The sequence below is a fragment of the Paroedura picta genome, chromosome 6 (genome assembly GCF_049243985.1).
Source record: "Paroedura picta isolate Pp20150507F chromosome 6, Ppicta_v3.0, whole genome shotgun sequence".
Taxonomy (NCBI): domain Eukaryota; kingdom Metazoa; phylum Chordata; class Lepidosauria; order Squamata; family Gekkonidae; genus Paroedura; species Paroedura picta.
In genome coordinates, this window is record NC_135374.1 from 86,637,057 (window position 1) to 86,654,378 (window position 17,322).

Below are 17,322 nucleotides of genomic sequence, written 5' to 3' on the forward strand. Positions count from 1 at the left end.
GAGAGAGGTCTTTTGATGTGCACAACATTAGGAGCTTGCACACTTGAACTGACTCTGGATGAGGCCACAGGGCAAACTCCCATCAGAAGTCTGGCATGAGATCCTAAGAATGCGCCTTTCTCTCATTTTCATCAAGCTTGGATCCTAAAGTGACATAACACCTCCCCAACAAAAGAGCCTTCAACTCTCCAGGGGGGAGGGATTATTTATCCTCCAGAAGACTTCCAGTGCACTCCCCACATGGTTCCTTTGAGGACATTGACCCTCCCCAAGCATAAATGAGGGACACAGAAGATGGGCAGTGGGAGAAGGTCTGAGAAGATGGCCTTCTACTTAAGTTGCTTAAGATCCAAGCCTTGGTTTTTATGCAGAATCCTGCCATAGTCCTGTTGACATTGAACCAAGAGAAGACTGGGGAAATAATAGGAATTATAGCTATACCTACAATTAACAAGATTCAAGCAGGTTTGTAGTTGTAATGTGGATCCTTCACATTCATACTTCTTTCTCCCTCTTTTTTGAATAATTGGACCTTCTCCTTTCCTGACGAAAGTCCTGAACCACTTTCAGGTATCTCTAGCTCAGCCAGCTGAGTCAGCAGCCATTTTAGGATGGTGGTCACAGTCTTATTTTGGCAAACATGGCCTGGACTTCTTTCTTCTCCAACATGACCAAAGCTCAGACAGTAAATTGTAACAAGGGCACCAGCTCTCCCCACCCTCCGCGCCAATAGTTAAAGCCCCCAAATCAAATCTCCTCTAGGAAGTGAGCTCTGTACCAAGCTGCATGAAATTTAGGACCAAAAAAGTTCCTGGAAGATTTCCTTTTTAGGTCCACACCAATGGTGCTTGTGGGATGTGTCCACTGACAAGGCCTCTGGGCAGCAGGAGTGGTGGACTTTAATCTAAATCCAGAATCTAAGGTCCATCCTGAAAGACATGTAAAAGCTTTCAGAGATTCTTTTCTTCCCTTGCTTTTCATTTCTGTGTCATCCTTTTGCACAGTCTTCCCTCTCACACATGCTCTACCCATTCTTTCATTGTTACAAGTGCCCTGACTATTTTCAGTGCTTTTGATCCCATACCTTTGTATTTTGCACCATCTTGCATCTAAGCAAAATCAGTCTTCTTGTACAGTCGTCTGCCTGAGACTAGTTCCTGTGTCAGAGAAGTGACACATCTCATTCTTGACCTTCACAATCACTTCTGTTTCTTGGAGGGGAGAACTTTCTGAGTGGCATTTCTGCCTAGATGGTTAAACTTTAAATATCTGGATGGCAGCAGCTCTATTAAGACAGCTTAAGTCAAGTGAGATGCAGGTAGTCATTGACTCATGATGTTCCGCCCCAGTAAGCTTTTTGGCTTTCTACAGTAACCTTGGAATGTTCTTGGCCCATTGACCATGATGGGCCAAGCTTACAGACTATGATGGGTTTGTGAACTTTACCACTTGTTTGAATCTTCCTTAGAGGTGAGTTTGTGGAAGGTATAATATCTGCACTAGCATTCTGCTGTCTTCTGGGTGCACAGCCAGTTGCTGGGGGTGTGGAGCATTTCCAATAAATTTCTAAAAGAACTGGGTCCAGCAGTCCTATCACCTGTCTAAGAATTCCAAAAAGTCCTGTAAGAAGACTCCCAAATGAAAGATTGCCAGCACCATCATAAAATACAGCTTGGGCTACCTTTCACTAGGTACCAATAATCTGAAGGAAGAAACTGAAGTTCTTGAAAATCTCCTTGTAGTGAAGTTCCTTCTCGTTTCAATGAGATTTATGCTCTGCAGATTAAACACTGTTATTCAGTTATAAAGTCATAAAAATCTCTGAAGGTGGATGACTGGGTCAGTGCTAATAAGATACAAATAAAAGAGTCCTTTGTCTACCTTTAAACAGGATTTATTTTAGCAGGACACACAATATGGGCACATACAGCCCAATCCTAAACATGTATACTCAGATGTAAGTCCTTCTATGGTTAGTGGAGCTTACTCATGGTAATGTGCCTAGGACTGGAACCATATTGAGCTACACCTTTTCTTTCTTTCCAAGCATCTTCCCAAAATATCCAACACATATATGCCAACATTGCACCGTTAGTAGTTAGGACCTACAAGACGGGGATTCTAAGGGACGGCCTTACTTGTCTAGTAACAAGATGGGAGAGCAAACAGGGAACACTAGCACAGCAGAGAGAGGAGCATGCCAGACAAAAGTATGAGAGAGCCGGATTCCAGTCTCCCCTCATCCAAGGAAGCTTGCTGGGTGACCTTGGGCCAGTTACTCTCTCAGCCTCCCCTGCCACACAGGATTGTTGTTGTGAGGATAACTTGGAAGAGAGGAGAACGATGATGCCACTCTGAGTTTGTTGGAGCAAGGATAGGATACAAAAGTCCTTTTTTTAAAGTCTGGAAAATACACAATTTACTCTTGGAGGTATACACAGATGTACCTAAGTATTTGGCATTGGGGCTTTTATCAGTGAAATGAGCCTGCCTCTCCCCCCCCCCACCACCACCTTTACACTGCAAACAACAGACAGATGTGCAACTAGTTTGAGCCCCAAGCCATTCTGCCTCTTCCCCCCGTGCTTCAAGAACTTCATTGTTCAAGGTGTCACATATATTGGTGCAATTAAAAGTTTGTTCAGTATTTTACTTTAAAAAAAAAACATCCATAAGACATGGACCTTAAAGTCAGCAGGAAGTCTGCTCCTGAGAGGAAGAGGAGCTGAAGTCCCAATTTTATAGATACCAGCCAGTCAAACACTGCCCGACCAGGTCCTGCGGCACATGGGTAGAACCAGTTTCCCAGGAGGTCAATCCTGGAGATGTTTTAAGTATGTGCCAGTCTTCCCATGGAAACTTTGAGGGTTAATACACTCTTAACACTGGCTAGATTGTGCCCATGCTCTTGGTTTTATGAAATGAGTCCTAGAGAAAGGACTGGACCAAATGTGGTGAGTGCACTTCTACAGTAACCGCACAGTAGTTATGCATATACCCGTAGAGTAAATCATCAGGACTTTCCAATGGCTAGAGTACATTGAAACCCAAATACAAGATCTAGGAATCTATTGCATGGCAGTACAGAAATAGTCCAGTCATAGTGCAAAAGACTGCAGACTATAATACCAGTCTTTACAAATCTATTGTCTTTAAAGTGAACAGAATGAATTACTAGAAGAGCCCAGATAATATATTCATTGAGAGGCAGCTCTGATTTCAAGGTAGAAAAATGTGAGACTAGAATAGTTATGTGTATGGGTCTGTTTCATCAGACTATTAATGTACCCAGCAGCAATTGCAGAAGTGGCAATATGGTCCATGTGGTCAGACTCACAGACATTACCTTCAAGGAGGTTTGATTGTGCCTTGTGACTTTTGCCAGTAGAAAGAGGAAAAAATGGATGTGAAATAAAAATTATGAATTTCCTATTTACAACTCAATTGCTTCTGTTAAAAACTCTACAAGCGCATTATTTTGATCCATATAAAAATAACCATGTTTACATATTTGCATGTGCATTCATCTCATATGCTGAATGAAGATAAAAGAGCGCACACAATTCTTTTTCTCCTCCTAAGTCTTGTCACCCTCATCCCCTGACAAGGTACCACTTCCATATTTCTTTACTTTGTTCTCCATTTTTATAAGTCTCTGCTTGACTTTGGATTGATTAGCACTGAACTCTGCAAGGAGTCTAGCAAACCTGGTCTGGAGACTATCTAGTGATACTTCAAGTCTGTCTATTTTCTCTTCCAAGTCTTTGGGGTCAGCTCCTGCTTTGGCTGCTTCTTCATCAATTAAGTTGTCTTTCATCAAAATCTGCCGTCCCTTTTCTTCCAGAGCCTGTTTAGCATCAGGGTACTCTGTGAGTGCTTCCATCAGATCATCTTTGGACAAACAAAACAAATCAGAATAGCCTATGCTCCTGATGTTGGCTGTTCTCCTGTTACCAGATTTGCTGCCTTTGATGTTTAAGATGCTGATTTCCCCAAAATAGCTGCCATCACTGAGGACCACGAATTGTGTCACCCCATCATCAGCCACAACAGCTAATTTCCCTTCTTTGATAATATACATTTCTCTCCCAATATCACCTTTCTTACAGATGTAATCTCCAGGACTGAAGACGGTAGGTCTTAGCTTCAGCACCAGTTCAACCAGAAGGCCTGCTTCACAATCCTGGAAGATACGCACTTTTCTTAGTGTATCTAAGTGGACATTTATAGCAATTTCAGCTCTCAGTTTGTCAGGTAGGTACTTCAGAACTTCCCTCTCTTCCACTGTTTTCTTGTTGGTCCACAGGTAATCAAACCATTTAATAACCCTGGCTTCCAATTCTTTAGAGACTTTCCGGAAATGCATGTACTGTTTGATAGCATCAACTTTGGACTGGAACTCTGCCCTTGAGGCATTCATGTTAGAAATCATAGAGCCTACGTTACCGACAATGGTAGCAAAGATGAGCACACCCACTAGAAAGTCAATGACCACAAACAAAAATTCTTCATCTTTCACTGGAGGGGGAGTTTCCCCAATGGTGGTCAGTGTCAACGTTGACCAATACAAACTATAAATATACTTTCTAGACAGTCGCCCAAATTCTGGAATGGACACATTTGGATAGACCCAGCTGTCGGTTCCAAATCCAATTTGCTTTGAAATGGCGTAGTAGATACATGCGTTCCAGTGGATAATGATTAGAATATACAAGACAAGGTTCCCAATTCGAAAGGTATTTGGATAGTTTGTTCTCGTTTCTGTACGGTCAAAAAACTCAAATAGCCTGGAAAACCTCAGAAGGCGATTAAACCGCAATTCAGGATAGTTCATTCCAAATTTTATATAAAGTATGTCTGTTGGGAAAAGGGATGCAAGGTCCAATTTGAATTGTAAAGTTTCTTGATACCTTTCCCTTAACTTCTTCTCATCTCGGACTAGTAGTCCTTGTTCAAGGAAACCTTTAAAAAATAAAAGATTTTTTTTAAGTGGAGCACTAACATTAGAAAATGAATTATATGCTCGTGAATATTATTATAATAATGGTTTTTATTTCCTGCCCTCTCTCTAGTGACTCGGGGTAGGTTATATAAATTTACACAGCTTTGGAAATTTGTGTCTTAACCTCTGTGACATGATCCTTTCTACTAGGGGTTTGTAAATCCTTTCCCAGGGGTTCAAAATATCTTCCTCTTGGGTAGTTTTTAGTATATCAGAGTTACACGGCTTGAATGATAAATACACAATTACACATAAGTTTGTTTTTAAGCAATGCCATGGTGTGAATGCTCGAGTTATGTCTCAACAACACTTTTCTAGATACATGTTTTAGGCATGAGATTATTTCAGTAGACTCCATCAAATCCAATGATCCTTCCCTTTTTCCCAAGTATTGTGGTTGATTCATCGCTGTAATTCAACAACTAATGAACTCACCTGTTCTAATCCTGACAAAGGTGTCCATGATGTAGACAGCATCAGCAGAATAGTCCAAGATGAACCAAAGAATTAGGTGCTCCATTTGAAGTACATCAAAACAGGCTCTGAAAAAGCACAAAAGACTGGATTACACTTCTATGCTAAAATATGTCAGTGATTATATTCCAGGTCCTTGGTTTTTTTCACGGTTATGCCTCATCCAAGCTGATTTTACTGGGTTGTTGTGGTAATAAAGTTGAGGCCATGTATAGAACTCTTAATGGTGTTGGTTGAAGGACCAAAAATGTAATGAATAATGTTATGATTTAACATAGGAAGCTTAGAGTGAAAGAATGAAAGGCAACCAAATATCATCCCAATGTCCACACAGTATAACAAGCCCCTGCTTTGATTACCTAGAAGTTATTTTGGCTGTACAGGTGGGATTGGGATAAAGGTCAACAAATAACGATCAGGAGGATTAGCAGACAGAGGTGGCAGAAAATCAAATGGGTAATGGAGGATCGAGTGATTCAGGAAAGCATTACATGGATAGATTTTCACAAGGAGCTTGAAGACCATTCTTTAACTAATAGGGGAAGATGTTTTTACCAACACTAGGGACTCAGCAGCTTCAGAGGAAAAGGCACTGAGCAGGGGAACAAAGGAAAGCAGAGGAAAATGTTGTGCAAGACAGCAGGATCAAGAAAGGTTATAGCAAGGGTATTTAGCCCGTAAATAGGGTGGCCAGCCTCCAGATGAGACCAGGAGATTTCCCAGAATTACAACCAATCTCCAGACTACAAAGATCAGTTCTCCTGGAGACAATGTCTATTAATACTGCTCTGAAGTCCCTCCCCAAACCCTTCCTTCCTCAGACTCTACCCCCAAATCTGCAGTAATTTCCTAACCTGAACCCTATGTAATGGTCAGGCCTCACCTCCCTTGATTGTGTGCAGGAGACTGCTTCTCCGTAAAGCCCATTTCATTCATTCTGTTCTGTCCCCACTGACTAGTGCTCAAGCCATGTGAGATACTCTGTCCACCACATCCTCTCTGTGCCAAGTCCCCACTGGCCACTGGCAGGGGGTGATGGAAGAGTTGGGTTGCCAAATCCGGGTTGGGAAACTCCCAGAAGTTTGGGAATGGAACCTGTGGAGGACCACTGGCAGCGGGGGGAGGGGAGTAATGCCATAGAAAACACCTTAGAAAGCACCCATTTTCTCCAAGGGAACTGATCTCTGTAGTCTGGAGAGGAGCTGTAATTCCAGGGACCCCCAGGTTCCTCCTGAAGTCCGGTATCCCTAGAGACACGGCCTAAGAATATTAAGAACTCAAGGTATCCTTCACCGAGAATGGTATATTCAGAAGAGGAGAAATACTTTAGTAATACTAGAGCATCATCTAGTTGGGGTTAAGAATTTTGCATTCCTGCCTATTCAGCAAGAGGTGCTGAAGCATGAGATGATTGGTCTTTGCACAGCCTGGAAGCTGTTGCCGCACTGAAGCCACCAGAGGGCACCTGCAGGCCGCTGGGCGCATGCTGCTTGCTGCAAACCAGAGCTGGAAGAACAATGCAGCTCCCGCCTCACAAAGACAAATATGTGGATTTAAGGGCTACAGGCATAACACTGCAAGTCTGTCTTTCTTAAAAGACTCACGTGTGGATTTGCGATTGCTTCACTGAAGACAGAAATGCCCAAGTCAGAGGAAAGAAGGGCTGGCATTCTAAATTTCTGAGCATGTACGATATCCAACGGGAGGGGGGCACAATTTCTGTACAATAAGAATATGAGGTTTTGCTAGCCTCAACTGATATATTGAGGGGAACGATTCTAGCACTTTGTATAAATGGGAGGCTGAGATCTCAAGGACATTGTGGGGAAGGGAGGGAGAAGGAAGTTACGCAGACAATGTGCTGGTGGTTCCATCAGAGGCACGCCTGGAGTTTTAAAAAGTCACTTAATTGGGGGCCTGATTCAGATCTAGACTATGGCATAAGGGGAAACTAACCCTCCACTGCATTTCCCCAGGTTAAAATGGCCCCAGGAATGAATGTTTGGCTGGTATGGAAATGAATATGCATTAAGGTTAAAATTGGGTTGGGAACTGGGACTAGAAGTAGGAACGTGATGAAATCTGAAGAAAGAATCTGTTCCTAAGTAGAACAGTCGGGACTGATCTTATTGTGACCATCAGATATGGGTGAGTGGTGTTAGGATTTATGTTCATGTCAGAGACAGTCTTGCCATTGATGCTGTAGATACATTTAGGAATAGAATTTGCCCTCAGGGACTGGGTTAGGGTTTGGGATAGAGTTAGAGGGGTTATCTGAAGTGAGAGAGTCTGGTATTTAGTAATAGATTTGGGGTTAGAACAAGGGTTAGTTTGAGCATCTGAGATCAGTGCGTGACCTGCAGCTGAGCTAAGTAAGATCTAAAACCCTGCTCCAGTTGGGGTGGACAATCTTGGACTAGATTAGACAACAGTAATCCTCTATCTCCCTCCAATTTAAAAGTAGACAATGCAAACAATGTTTTAAACAATTGTAAAAACATAATGGAAAATTAACCCCAAGGTGAATCAGAACAGTAGAACTATAGCATTTTTGTCTGTATCCAGTAGCTATGGCTAAAGAGATAAAAGTCAGCAATTGAAACCCAACAGTTATAGTAAGAGTACAATTAAATAATAATTCTTACCTACATATTATCATACACCAGTTATAGAATACTGGTACTGCAATGATGGACAACCACCTGTAATACAGATTGCTTGAAGGATCTATCACAAAAGGTTCTTTCTTCCTAAATAGGAAAGCATAAAGGTGAATACACACGAGTGACCCCTGGTCACGGAAATTCTGTATCTTCCAAAGTGATTGTATTTCCCTCAGCAAATGGCAACCAGGGCTGTTGATTATAGAATACCTTCTGTATGGTACAGCACCTAATCTGGTCCAATACAGCACCCACTGACAGTCTCAAATGGAGGCTGGCAGGTTGACTTCATCCTCCATCAACAGGGCAACACGTGTTTTAATAGTGTGCTTAAACCTAGAGTACTCCAGAACACTTTGAAGCTGGAACTGACCAAGGCATCGCAATGGACACTACCAACATGGTAGCCTCTTTTCAACAGATTAGTAATCCCAACAAAGCCTACTAAGGAACATGCTCTACAAGTCTATGCCAGCATCAATAATTATCACAGACCTAAGAAAGCCAGAGGAAATACTTGGGGCTAAAACAAGTAGAGAGATCCACATTTTCCCCCTTACCACAAAGAGCACAACACCATGCCAAATAGCTTTTAAAACCCCTGCTAGTAAATGCAAGATCAGGCAGAAAATATTCTTAACCACATTTACAGGACTATGGCAGAACTACTGTTACTACAAGCTTATGACTGGTACACAAAGTACAGGACTACTTCTATTGCTTAACACTGGTTTAGCATTCCTAGGCCAAAACACCCACTGGGGATGTAATCTTTGCAACATACTCCTTGGAATCAATGTTCGGTTGCCTTTGGAGTGCTTTTTTCAGCCCTTCTGTTTATTATGGAAAGAAAGACGCGTTAATCTATGGCCCACATCAATCCTTCCTCCCAGTGGCTCAGAATAGCATACTTGGTTCTCACTCTTTCACAGAATCTTCAAAACAACCCTGTGAGAGAGGGTAGATCAGAGACTGGCCAAGGTCACCATGAACCTTTAAGGCAGAGTATGGGGAAAACAAGAGCCCTCAGCCCCTGAAGCCTTTGAAGTTGGCTGGAACTGGTTGGCATGCTATGCAAATCCTTCAACCACTGTGGCCAGTTAGGTCAGCAAAGGATAGGGTGGGATAATTTACTACCAGAGAAAACAAGCTGGGGGACTGTGAGAAATCACGCAGCAGAAATGTTGTCATCCTCCCATCCATGTACACATCCAAATCTTCCCTTCCTGGATTTTATAGTCTCCCCTTCCCTGCTGTTTTTTTTTTTAACTGACTCTCAGCATTCTAAGGTTCTGGAGCATGCTCCATCCTCTGTGTGATTTGATAAGTTTTATGCTTTAGGATAATTGACAAATCAATATTTTACTTAGAGAGTCCCCAGTGTGAGTGTAAAGAAACTCCACAGTTATCTTTTTTGCTCTGTTTGTGATTGGCACTGAGCCACCCGTACAATAACACACTGGAGGCCCAAACAAAAGCTTGAGGAAGGTGGATGAACCAGTTTAAATTTATCACACCTTGAACTTGGGATGCCTGCCTCTAGGTGGGACCTGGGGACCTCCCAGAATTACAGTTTATCTCCAGACTATGGATATCATTCCCCCCAAAGAAAATGGAGACTTGGAGGGTGGACTCTATGGTACTGTACCCCACTGAGGTCCCGGTCCTCCCAAGATTTCATCATCAAATCTCTGGGAGTTTCTCAATCTGGATCTGGCAACCCCTTCCCTCATGCCCTACTGGTGTCCTGGGGGAACCTGGCAATCTACCTTGAACCCAAATCTAATCCCTCCCCCCAGACCTATAGGCACTTACAGGCTTAAGAAGGCCAGTTTTCTCAAATGAAACACACCCTTTTTTAAATTGTAACTCAATTGCTATCAGCATTGGAAGGGAAATGAGCATGTTCGATCTGCAACAGGTCATTGCTGGGTGGGGGCATTTATTTCTAATTTACAGTTCATTTATTTCTTGTTTCAGCATCCTTAGAGAGTGTACAGAATTTCTGGCTTTGTCCGTGAGTGGGCACTTTTCACTGCTTCTGTAATAAGCTTTCTAGGGAAGAGGAAGTGTGTTGCAAAGATGAAATCATTCCAGTTTATACTTACTCGGGTTCCTCTTTCTTATCCTCTTTCTTATCCTCTTTTTTCTCCTCCTTCTTTTCCTCTTTTTTCTCCTCTTTATTTTCCTCTTTCTTCTCCTCCTCTTTATTTTCCTCTTTTTTCTCCTCTTTGTTTTCTTCCTCCTTCTTTCTGTGTAACAAACTCAGCTTTGTTACTGGCTTTTGGGTGGCTGGGACTACAACACCAGGCCCAAGAACAGGTAGGCGAGAGGAGGCTACTCACATGCTGAACACAAAGGAGTCTACAATACTGAGACCAGCAGTATCAGGCATATTTGGCCAGAGAGGCAGGTGGCTGTTTTGCAAGAGCTTTGGCCATACTTTATGAACCAGCTAGCAACAACAGGCATTTTTAGACTCCAAAATGAATATTATGCCTGAAATCCTAAGTATGAACTCAATGAAACTTACTTCCAAGTAAATATGCATAAGCTTGAGAGCCAGTTTGGTGTAGTGGTTAGGAGTACGGGTTCGATTCTGCGCTCCCCCACATGCAGCCAGCTGGGTGACCTTGGGCTCGCCAGGGCGCTGATAAGACTGTTCTGACCGAGCAGTGATATCAGGGCTCTCTCAGCCTCACCCATCTCACAGGGTGTCTGTTGTGGGGAGAGGAAAGGGAAGGCGAATGTAAGCCACTTTGAGAGCCCTTTGGGTCCAGAGAAGCGGCATATAAGAACCAACTCTACTTCTTCTAGTTTAGTGACTCTTCTTCCTCCGCAGCTGGTGCAAAATAAAGCAGATTGTCTGATAATCAGAACAAGATTCAGGTTGCATGTTATACTTGTGCCAAGAACTCTTCACTGGCAGCCTGCTGGCTTCTGAATTCTGGCCAAAATATTGTTATTCCTGACTTCAGGTCCACGTATCTATGGGACCACCTCTCCCACCATGTTCCTCTGTGCCATTTGTCTGAAAGGCCTCTATTTTGCTTGTTTTCCAGAATCTTTGCAAGGCTGAATTGTTTAAACAAACAAACTAATTTGTAGAATAAATCAACAGGCATTTCCTCCAGCCTAAGGAAGGATACCACCCAGTGGCACACATTATAGCACTGAGTCAGCAGCCCAAAGGGAACTTTGAGAACCAAAAGGTGAAGTCTATAAACAAACAAACAACTTCTAGTGGTTTTCTAATGCAGTTAATTTTTCAATGAGTATCAGAAGTTCTACACTCCCCTTTGAGCACTGCAGTTCTCCTTGGATTGCATTTTACACCCAAATATAATTCAGGGGTGGCCAAATCCAGATGTCCATGGACTGTCAGGGGCTCGTGAGAATTGTAGTCCATGGACACCTCTGAAATAGATACTGTCCAATACAGTTTGACAGTAGAGTTCAGCACATGCTCACACCACTTCTTGCAGAGCTTCGTCCAGGAGAAAGTACCACTTCGTACTTTTCATAGCAGAGAAGATGGGAGAGCAAGGATGTCTGGCTTAGTGTCAGGTATCCACACACACATTTCCAAGACATAAGAGAACTTGAGTTCTCTCACAAGAGGTGACAGTTTCCGCCAATTCCCCTTCTAATGTAGACCCCACACACGACCCCCTGTGCTATTTCTAATCATCCATTAAACCTTAGAAAAGATATTTCTGAGCCATGGCTGGAGTGCTTTTCAGATGAGTTTTCCCATTTATACAATGAGAACTGTGAGTCAGGATCAGCAACCCAACCTGATTCTTTTCATGTGTAACCTCATGTGTAACATACGGGAGTAGTCCTAGCACAGCCACTCATGTTCAGTCAAAGAGGATGAACATACAGCATCAGAGTGAGAACCCACTGCAACTAATATGGAAGTTTTAAGAGGTAAGTTGTCAATGTATCCTGAAGCTGGTTGCTTCATAAGACATTAGGACAGGTTCACAAGAAAGACTGACAGGCTGCAAAACATGCATGGATTGTATTGGGGTAAACATCCCTATGCGCCAATCTGGGAGAAACCCCCCAAACTCAGCCACCCGGCCAAAAAAACCTGGGATTAAAAGGAAGTTATTGCACGCAAGCTTGCCAACACTATGGGAGGGAAATTCCAAGTCAGTAGCAACAGCAGCAGTCTCCTAAGCAGAAAAAGGGCAGCTCCTCATGTGGAAGAAAGAGCTTTCACTTGAGCTAAAGGCCATAGAGCTGCAAGAGGAGAGAAGGAGGGAAGCTCACTCAAGTGGGTCAGCAGTGCATTTCACTATGGGGAGATAAAGGGGGGACTAAGCTAGACACAGGCGGTCCGTGGTGTACTTACTCTTCATTGGTGTTGTTGGAGTAGTTGATATTAAATCTGGCCAGAGCCCAGTGACTAGAACAGATGGATTAAATGGACAAAGGAATAAAGAGACAATACAAAAACCTTGGATGTATTAATTTTTAAACAAACCCCCTTGGCCTTGCAGGTGTAAACCTTGGCTTCCATCCCGCCTGAATCACTAGGTTTTCCTATGCTGAAAAGCTTAGAGAGGTCAGCTTTGACCACAGTGCTAAGTCTCTTTTGTAACTATCCAGGGCACCGGTCATCCTTATTCACGCACACATCAAACCCGTTTGTAACCAAGCCTAGTTGTCTGGAGCATGCCTGCTTTCAGGCACATTAATGCTTGACCAAGGATCTGGCTATATATAGCTGTGTAGCCAATTGGCTGTGACACAAAATGTTACTCACACCGTTGCAATCATCTTTACAGGAGCACAGCCAAGACTGCTGGAGAGTAAACAGATTCATGGACTGTTGCTGAAAAATTCACTCACCCTCAGTGTAGGTAAGAGACACAGTGTAATGCTGCAGACCTGTCATTTTAGCAAAGAGGAAAGCTGGGTATTTTAGGGTCAATTTGGACAGCGGGCATTAGCAGAAGTACAAGTAAACAGATGTTCTAGCTTCCGGCTTCTGGTTTAACACATCTAGTGAGAACTCACTGGTCCAAATCCCCACGCATTCTTCAAATAAATCTTAGAATAAGAAACCAGAGTTGGAGGATGTCCACCTGCCACCCACACAAATCTGAGGGGATTATTGGTGCAGTACACCTTGAACTGTTTCTGCCACACTTATGCTCTTCGTTCAAAACTTAATGTGACAAGTACAAAAAGGAGAATATTGTCATTAGGGTCGTGTTTGTATGAGGGGAAATTGAATATTGCAAGACCTTCTGGGCAGCATGTGCAGAGCATCTTTGTGTTCTCTATGCACAGAGAGACACTTTATCTTCCTGGGTAATTCCCATTGGGAAGACCAGACCTTCTGAAGTCCGGAGCAGCTTTAGAGCGCTTCCCAATTGCCCAGGCCCAGTGGGGAATTCCCTGCCTCAGCCACAATTTCCTAGCCTCAACAAATTAAGAAGGAAACAAATAGGGCCTCCGTTGTGGCGCTCTAGGAATTTTCCCTAGTCTCTATGCTCTTTTCCACAGAGATTAGGGGAAATCCCTATAGTATCTCCTAGAAGTGACATCATATCCTCCCCAGACACCACTGTCTCCAAGCACTGTCCCCCACATCTCCCAGCATTTATGTAGGCAGTGTTGGCAACCCTGGATAAAATGCAGCTTCCCCGTAAAATAAAGGGTGGATGGCAGTCATACACTAATTCAAGGGAAAGTAAAAGACAGGGACTGATCCTGCTTCTGCCTCTTGGGATACCTGGTGACCTGCATAGCTCTGGGTTTTGTTCCCTGGTCAGACAATAGTGTGGCATAATTTTGACAACTGACCTGTTTATGCAAAGACATCAAGCAGGTAGTAAGTAATGCATGTCTGAGAGAATAAGCATCGTTTCAATGTTCTACAACAGGGGTAGTCAACCTGTGGTCCTCCAGATGTCCATGGACTACAATTCCCTTGAGCCCCTGCCAGCTCATGGGAATTGTAGTCCATGAACATCTGAAGGACCACAGGTTGACTACCCCTGTTCTACAAGACCAAATCATATAAAAAAGCATTCTGGGAGCATTCTGCACAAGCACTAGTCCACTGGAAGTGACAATTCATTTTAAAAACATAGCTTTTTGAATATGTTCCCAACACAATAAAACCCACTACAACCTGGAATCAATGGAATCGCGTATTGAGGAAAATTCGAGAGACCCAAAAGATCTGGGCAAATTGTCTAGAGTCAGCAGATGAGCCTTTAGAACCCTTCCCTGGTCTCAGTCCTCCCATGACCACTGTCTCCTGTCCCTCAGTTCTGTCATTCCTATAACCCCAACTTCCTTCCCTTAGAACTGCTTCATACACTTGAATCCCAAAAGCAGAATAAATCTTTTAAAAATGGTAGATTCATAATTGTTTCATTTTTATTATTATTCTATTGCAGGTGTGAGACATGGAAATTTGTCTTCTGTCTATAGCGCGCACACGGATCTCATGGCTGAGTCTTCTAGGTCTATGCTCTAGGTCTATGCTCCCCGCAGGGCTTTAAGCTCTGCGGGTGAGAACCTACTGGTTGTTCCCGGCCCTAGGGAAGTGCACCTAGGCTCAATCAAGGCCAGGGCCTTTTGGTCCTGGTCCCTACCTGGTGGAATGAGCTCCCAGGTGAGCTGCGGGCCCTGCAGGATTTGTCAGCTTTCCACAGGGCCTGTGAAACGAAGCTCTTCCACCAGGTCTATGGTTGAGGCTGGGGTCAGTGAACTAGAGTCATCGCTCCCCCCCCCGGGGTTGGAAGTGTACATTGCCCCCCCCTCTCCAGTCTCTCCATCGTTTCGGTAGTGGGGGTGGGAAGGGGATTCCGTTTTCCATCATGTTGGGATTTTTTTTAAGTCTTTTAATTGGGATTTTTATGGGGTTAAGACTACTGTTACCCGCCACGAGCCTTACAGGGAGTGGTGGGAAATAAATATAATAAAAATAAAGTAAAAGTAAAAGTCATCTGTGCTTCAGACTGGGCTGCCTGGTTGCAGAAGAACCAAGGCAACCACTTGCTTGAGAGCCCCAAAGAGCTACAACTGTATGGGCAAACTCACTGAAGACTACTTACAAGCACTTGAAACCACAATGCATCCCATCTACAACCAGTCCTTTCCCATTGTAGGCAAACAAAAAAGATCACAATTTTATTATTATGGCTCTGAATTGCACACAGTGACAGAAGGTTATTCTTACCCCCTCAGCACAACACTCTGCTGGCAAACCATGCTATCCTTCTTCCTCGAGCATGACATCCAGAACACATTTTCTCTCAGGACAAAGTTTGAGTCCAATGGCATCTTTACGACCAACCAAGTGTTATTCAAGGTGGCCTTAAAGCTGCCCTTGGTCTCAAACTTTGTTCTGCTCCTTCAGACCAACACAGCTACCCACCCAAATTTTCTCTCCGTGCTCTTGTCTCCTCTTACTTTTTTGGCTGGCCTGGCTCTTCAGAGTTGGCATTGCTCCCTCTACCGGGAACATCGTTGAGCTCTGGCCCTCGGATGCGATCAAGGAAAGAATCGGGCCTTTCGGCTTCCTGTTGCAAATGTCTTCTTGCCCAGGAGGTCAATGATAAGATGAAATGTGATAATCTGAAAAGGGGATGGCAGGCATGTGTGTTTATCTTTCATCATTCTGTATAGTCTGGTGAATTGCTTTAGCTGTCAGCCTTCCTGTTAAAGGATCATAGCTCTTCTCTGACACTCCTTCCATTTTGACCCCCTCTACTTATCCCCCCTTCCTTACTTCCCTAAAAGTGCCCATGGCCCCAAAGAATCCTTGAGTTTTCATAGCTCTGCTTTCTTAAGATCTCCTGTGCTCACATGGGCTACTTCCATGCCAAGATGATTTCCCACTGTAGTGCAGTTGCTGTATAGATTTTGCATGAGATCACCCTTGCAATGGAGACTCCAGAGTCAACCCAGGGGAATCTGTTTTCTCTCCATTTTTGGCCATGACTTCATAGAAACAAAATATTTTCCTTTAAAAACTTTTTTGAGTAGCAACTTAAAAAAAAAGCTACATGGACTTGTTGACACCACGACCGTTTACGCACTGGGAACTTCACTGTCCCAGCTCCTGTGCAGGATCACAGATTGGGGACAGATGAGGGGCACTGGGCCAAATGCTTCCCAGTGTAGGTGCAGGAAGAGGTGGAGCAACCTGCCATGACTAAAACTCCGGCCTGCAGCCTGCAATGAAACCTCCAGTGCATAAACGGTCCTCCAGAGATCCCCTTTATCTTCCCTAAAAGGCAGTTGCATTTGTACTAATTTTCTTCTATTGTTAACACAAAACAAAATAGGAATAGCATGATATCTATAATAACCTTTTAAAAAACTCATCATTGCAGTTTCCAGTGATTATCTCCCCTCTGTCTTATTTTATGCTAAATGCTGCCAGAGACTGGTACCTTTTGGTCATCAGCTAATGAAAAGAGTAACTGGATACTTCACTCTAGTTCTGCCATTATGCCGTTTTCCTTTGATATATAAACTGAACACGTGGTGGTCCCTTGCTTCTAGACTTGCCTCATTCCTTTCATAACCAGATGATCTTTACTGGTAAAAAAACAACACCTGGATATAAAGATTTGTGTATATGTTTCGGGATGTAAGTACACTTGCCATATTCTGGTATTATGCCACACAAAAGGAAGTGAGACAGCATTAATGGAACAAATATGGTTCCTTTCCTGGCCTGTGCTGAAGGTGTGAATAGCTGGAGTAAGTTCAAAAGCAAATCCATTAGAAATTTCAAAATCTCTGCTCTGCAGGGCTACTTCAGTGGCAAAACCATTTGTTGACAAAAGTTCTCAATTCCTCCACCAACGTTGTAAAACATTTATCAGCTCTTAAAAGTATGGCCGCTATTCTTTGTAAAAGAGAAACAGCTAATGTTTTTACTTTCATCCAAATGATAATGCTGTGTAAAAAGGGAACTGATACAGCAGTTTTCAGAAGGAATTATTACATGCCAGTGTTTACAAGACAGAATTCCACATAGAGTAGATTCCCGACATAACTATAAAACAATGAAGAAAATTGATTATTCAGTCATGTTTCCCACAACCTTGTTTTAGATAGAAATGTGGTCAATTCTAAAGCATCTTTTGATACCCTTCATGGGCATGGCTCACCACATCCCAGGAAGCTTTTGAATTGTGG

At 43.2% G+C, this 17,322-nt stretch overlaps 1 protein-coding gene across 1 annotated transcript in view; it reads right to left on the reverse strand.

The window, feature by feature from the left end:
• Positions 1-240: 240 nt before the first annotated feature.
• The window catches only part of CNGA3 (cyclic nucleotide gated channel subunit alpha 3), a 36,880-nt gene continuing 19,798 nt past the window's right edge, over positions 241-17,322 (reverse strand). Inside the window, exons 4-9 of the mRNA XM_077343445.1 lie at positions 15,583-15,747; positions 12,503-12,556; positions 10,248-10,391; positions 8,122-8,226; positions 5,438-5,544; positions 241-4,962 (exon numbers count right to left, since the gene is read on the reverse strand). Coding sequence (XP_077199560.1) covers positions 3,578-4,962; positions 5,438-5,544; positions 8,122-8,226; positions 10,248-10,391; positions 12,503-12,556; positions 15,583-15,747 — 1,960 coding nt within the window. The 3' untranslated portion in view covers positions 241-3,577. The remainder of the gene's footprint in view (positions 4,963-5,437; positions 5,545-8,121; positions 8,227-10,247; positions 10,392-12,502; positions 12,557-15,582; positions 15,748-17,322) is intronic.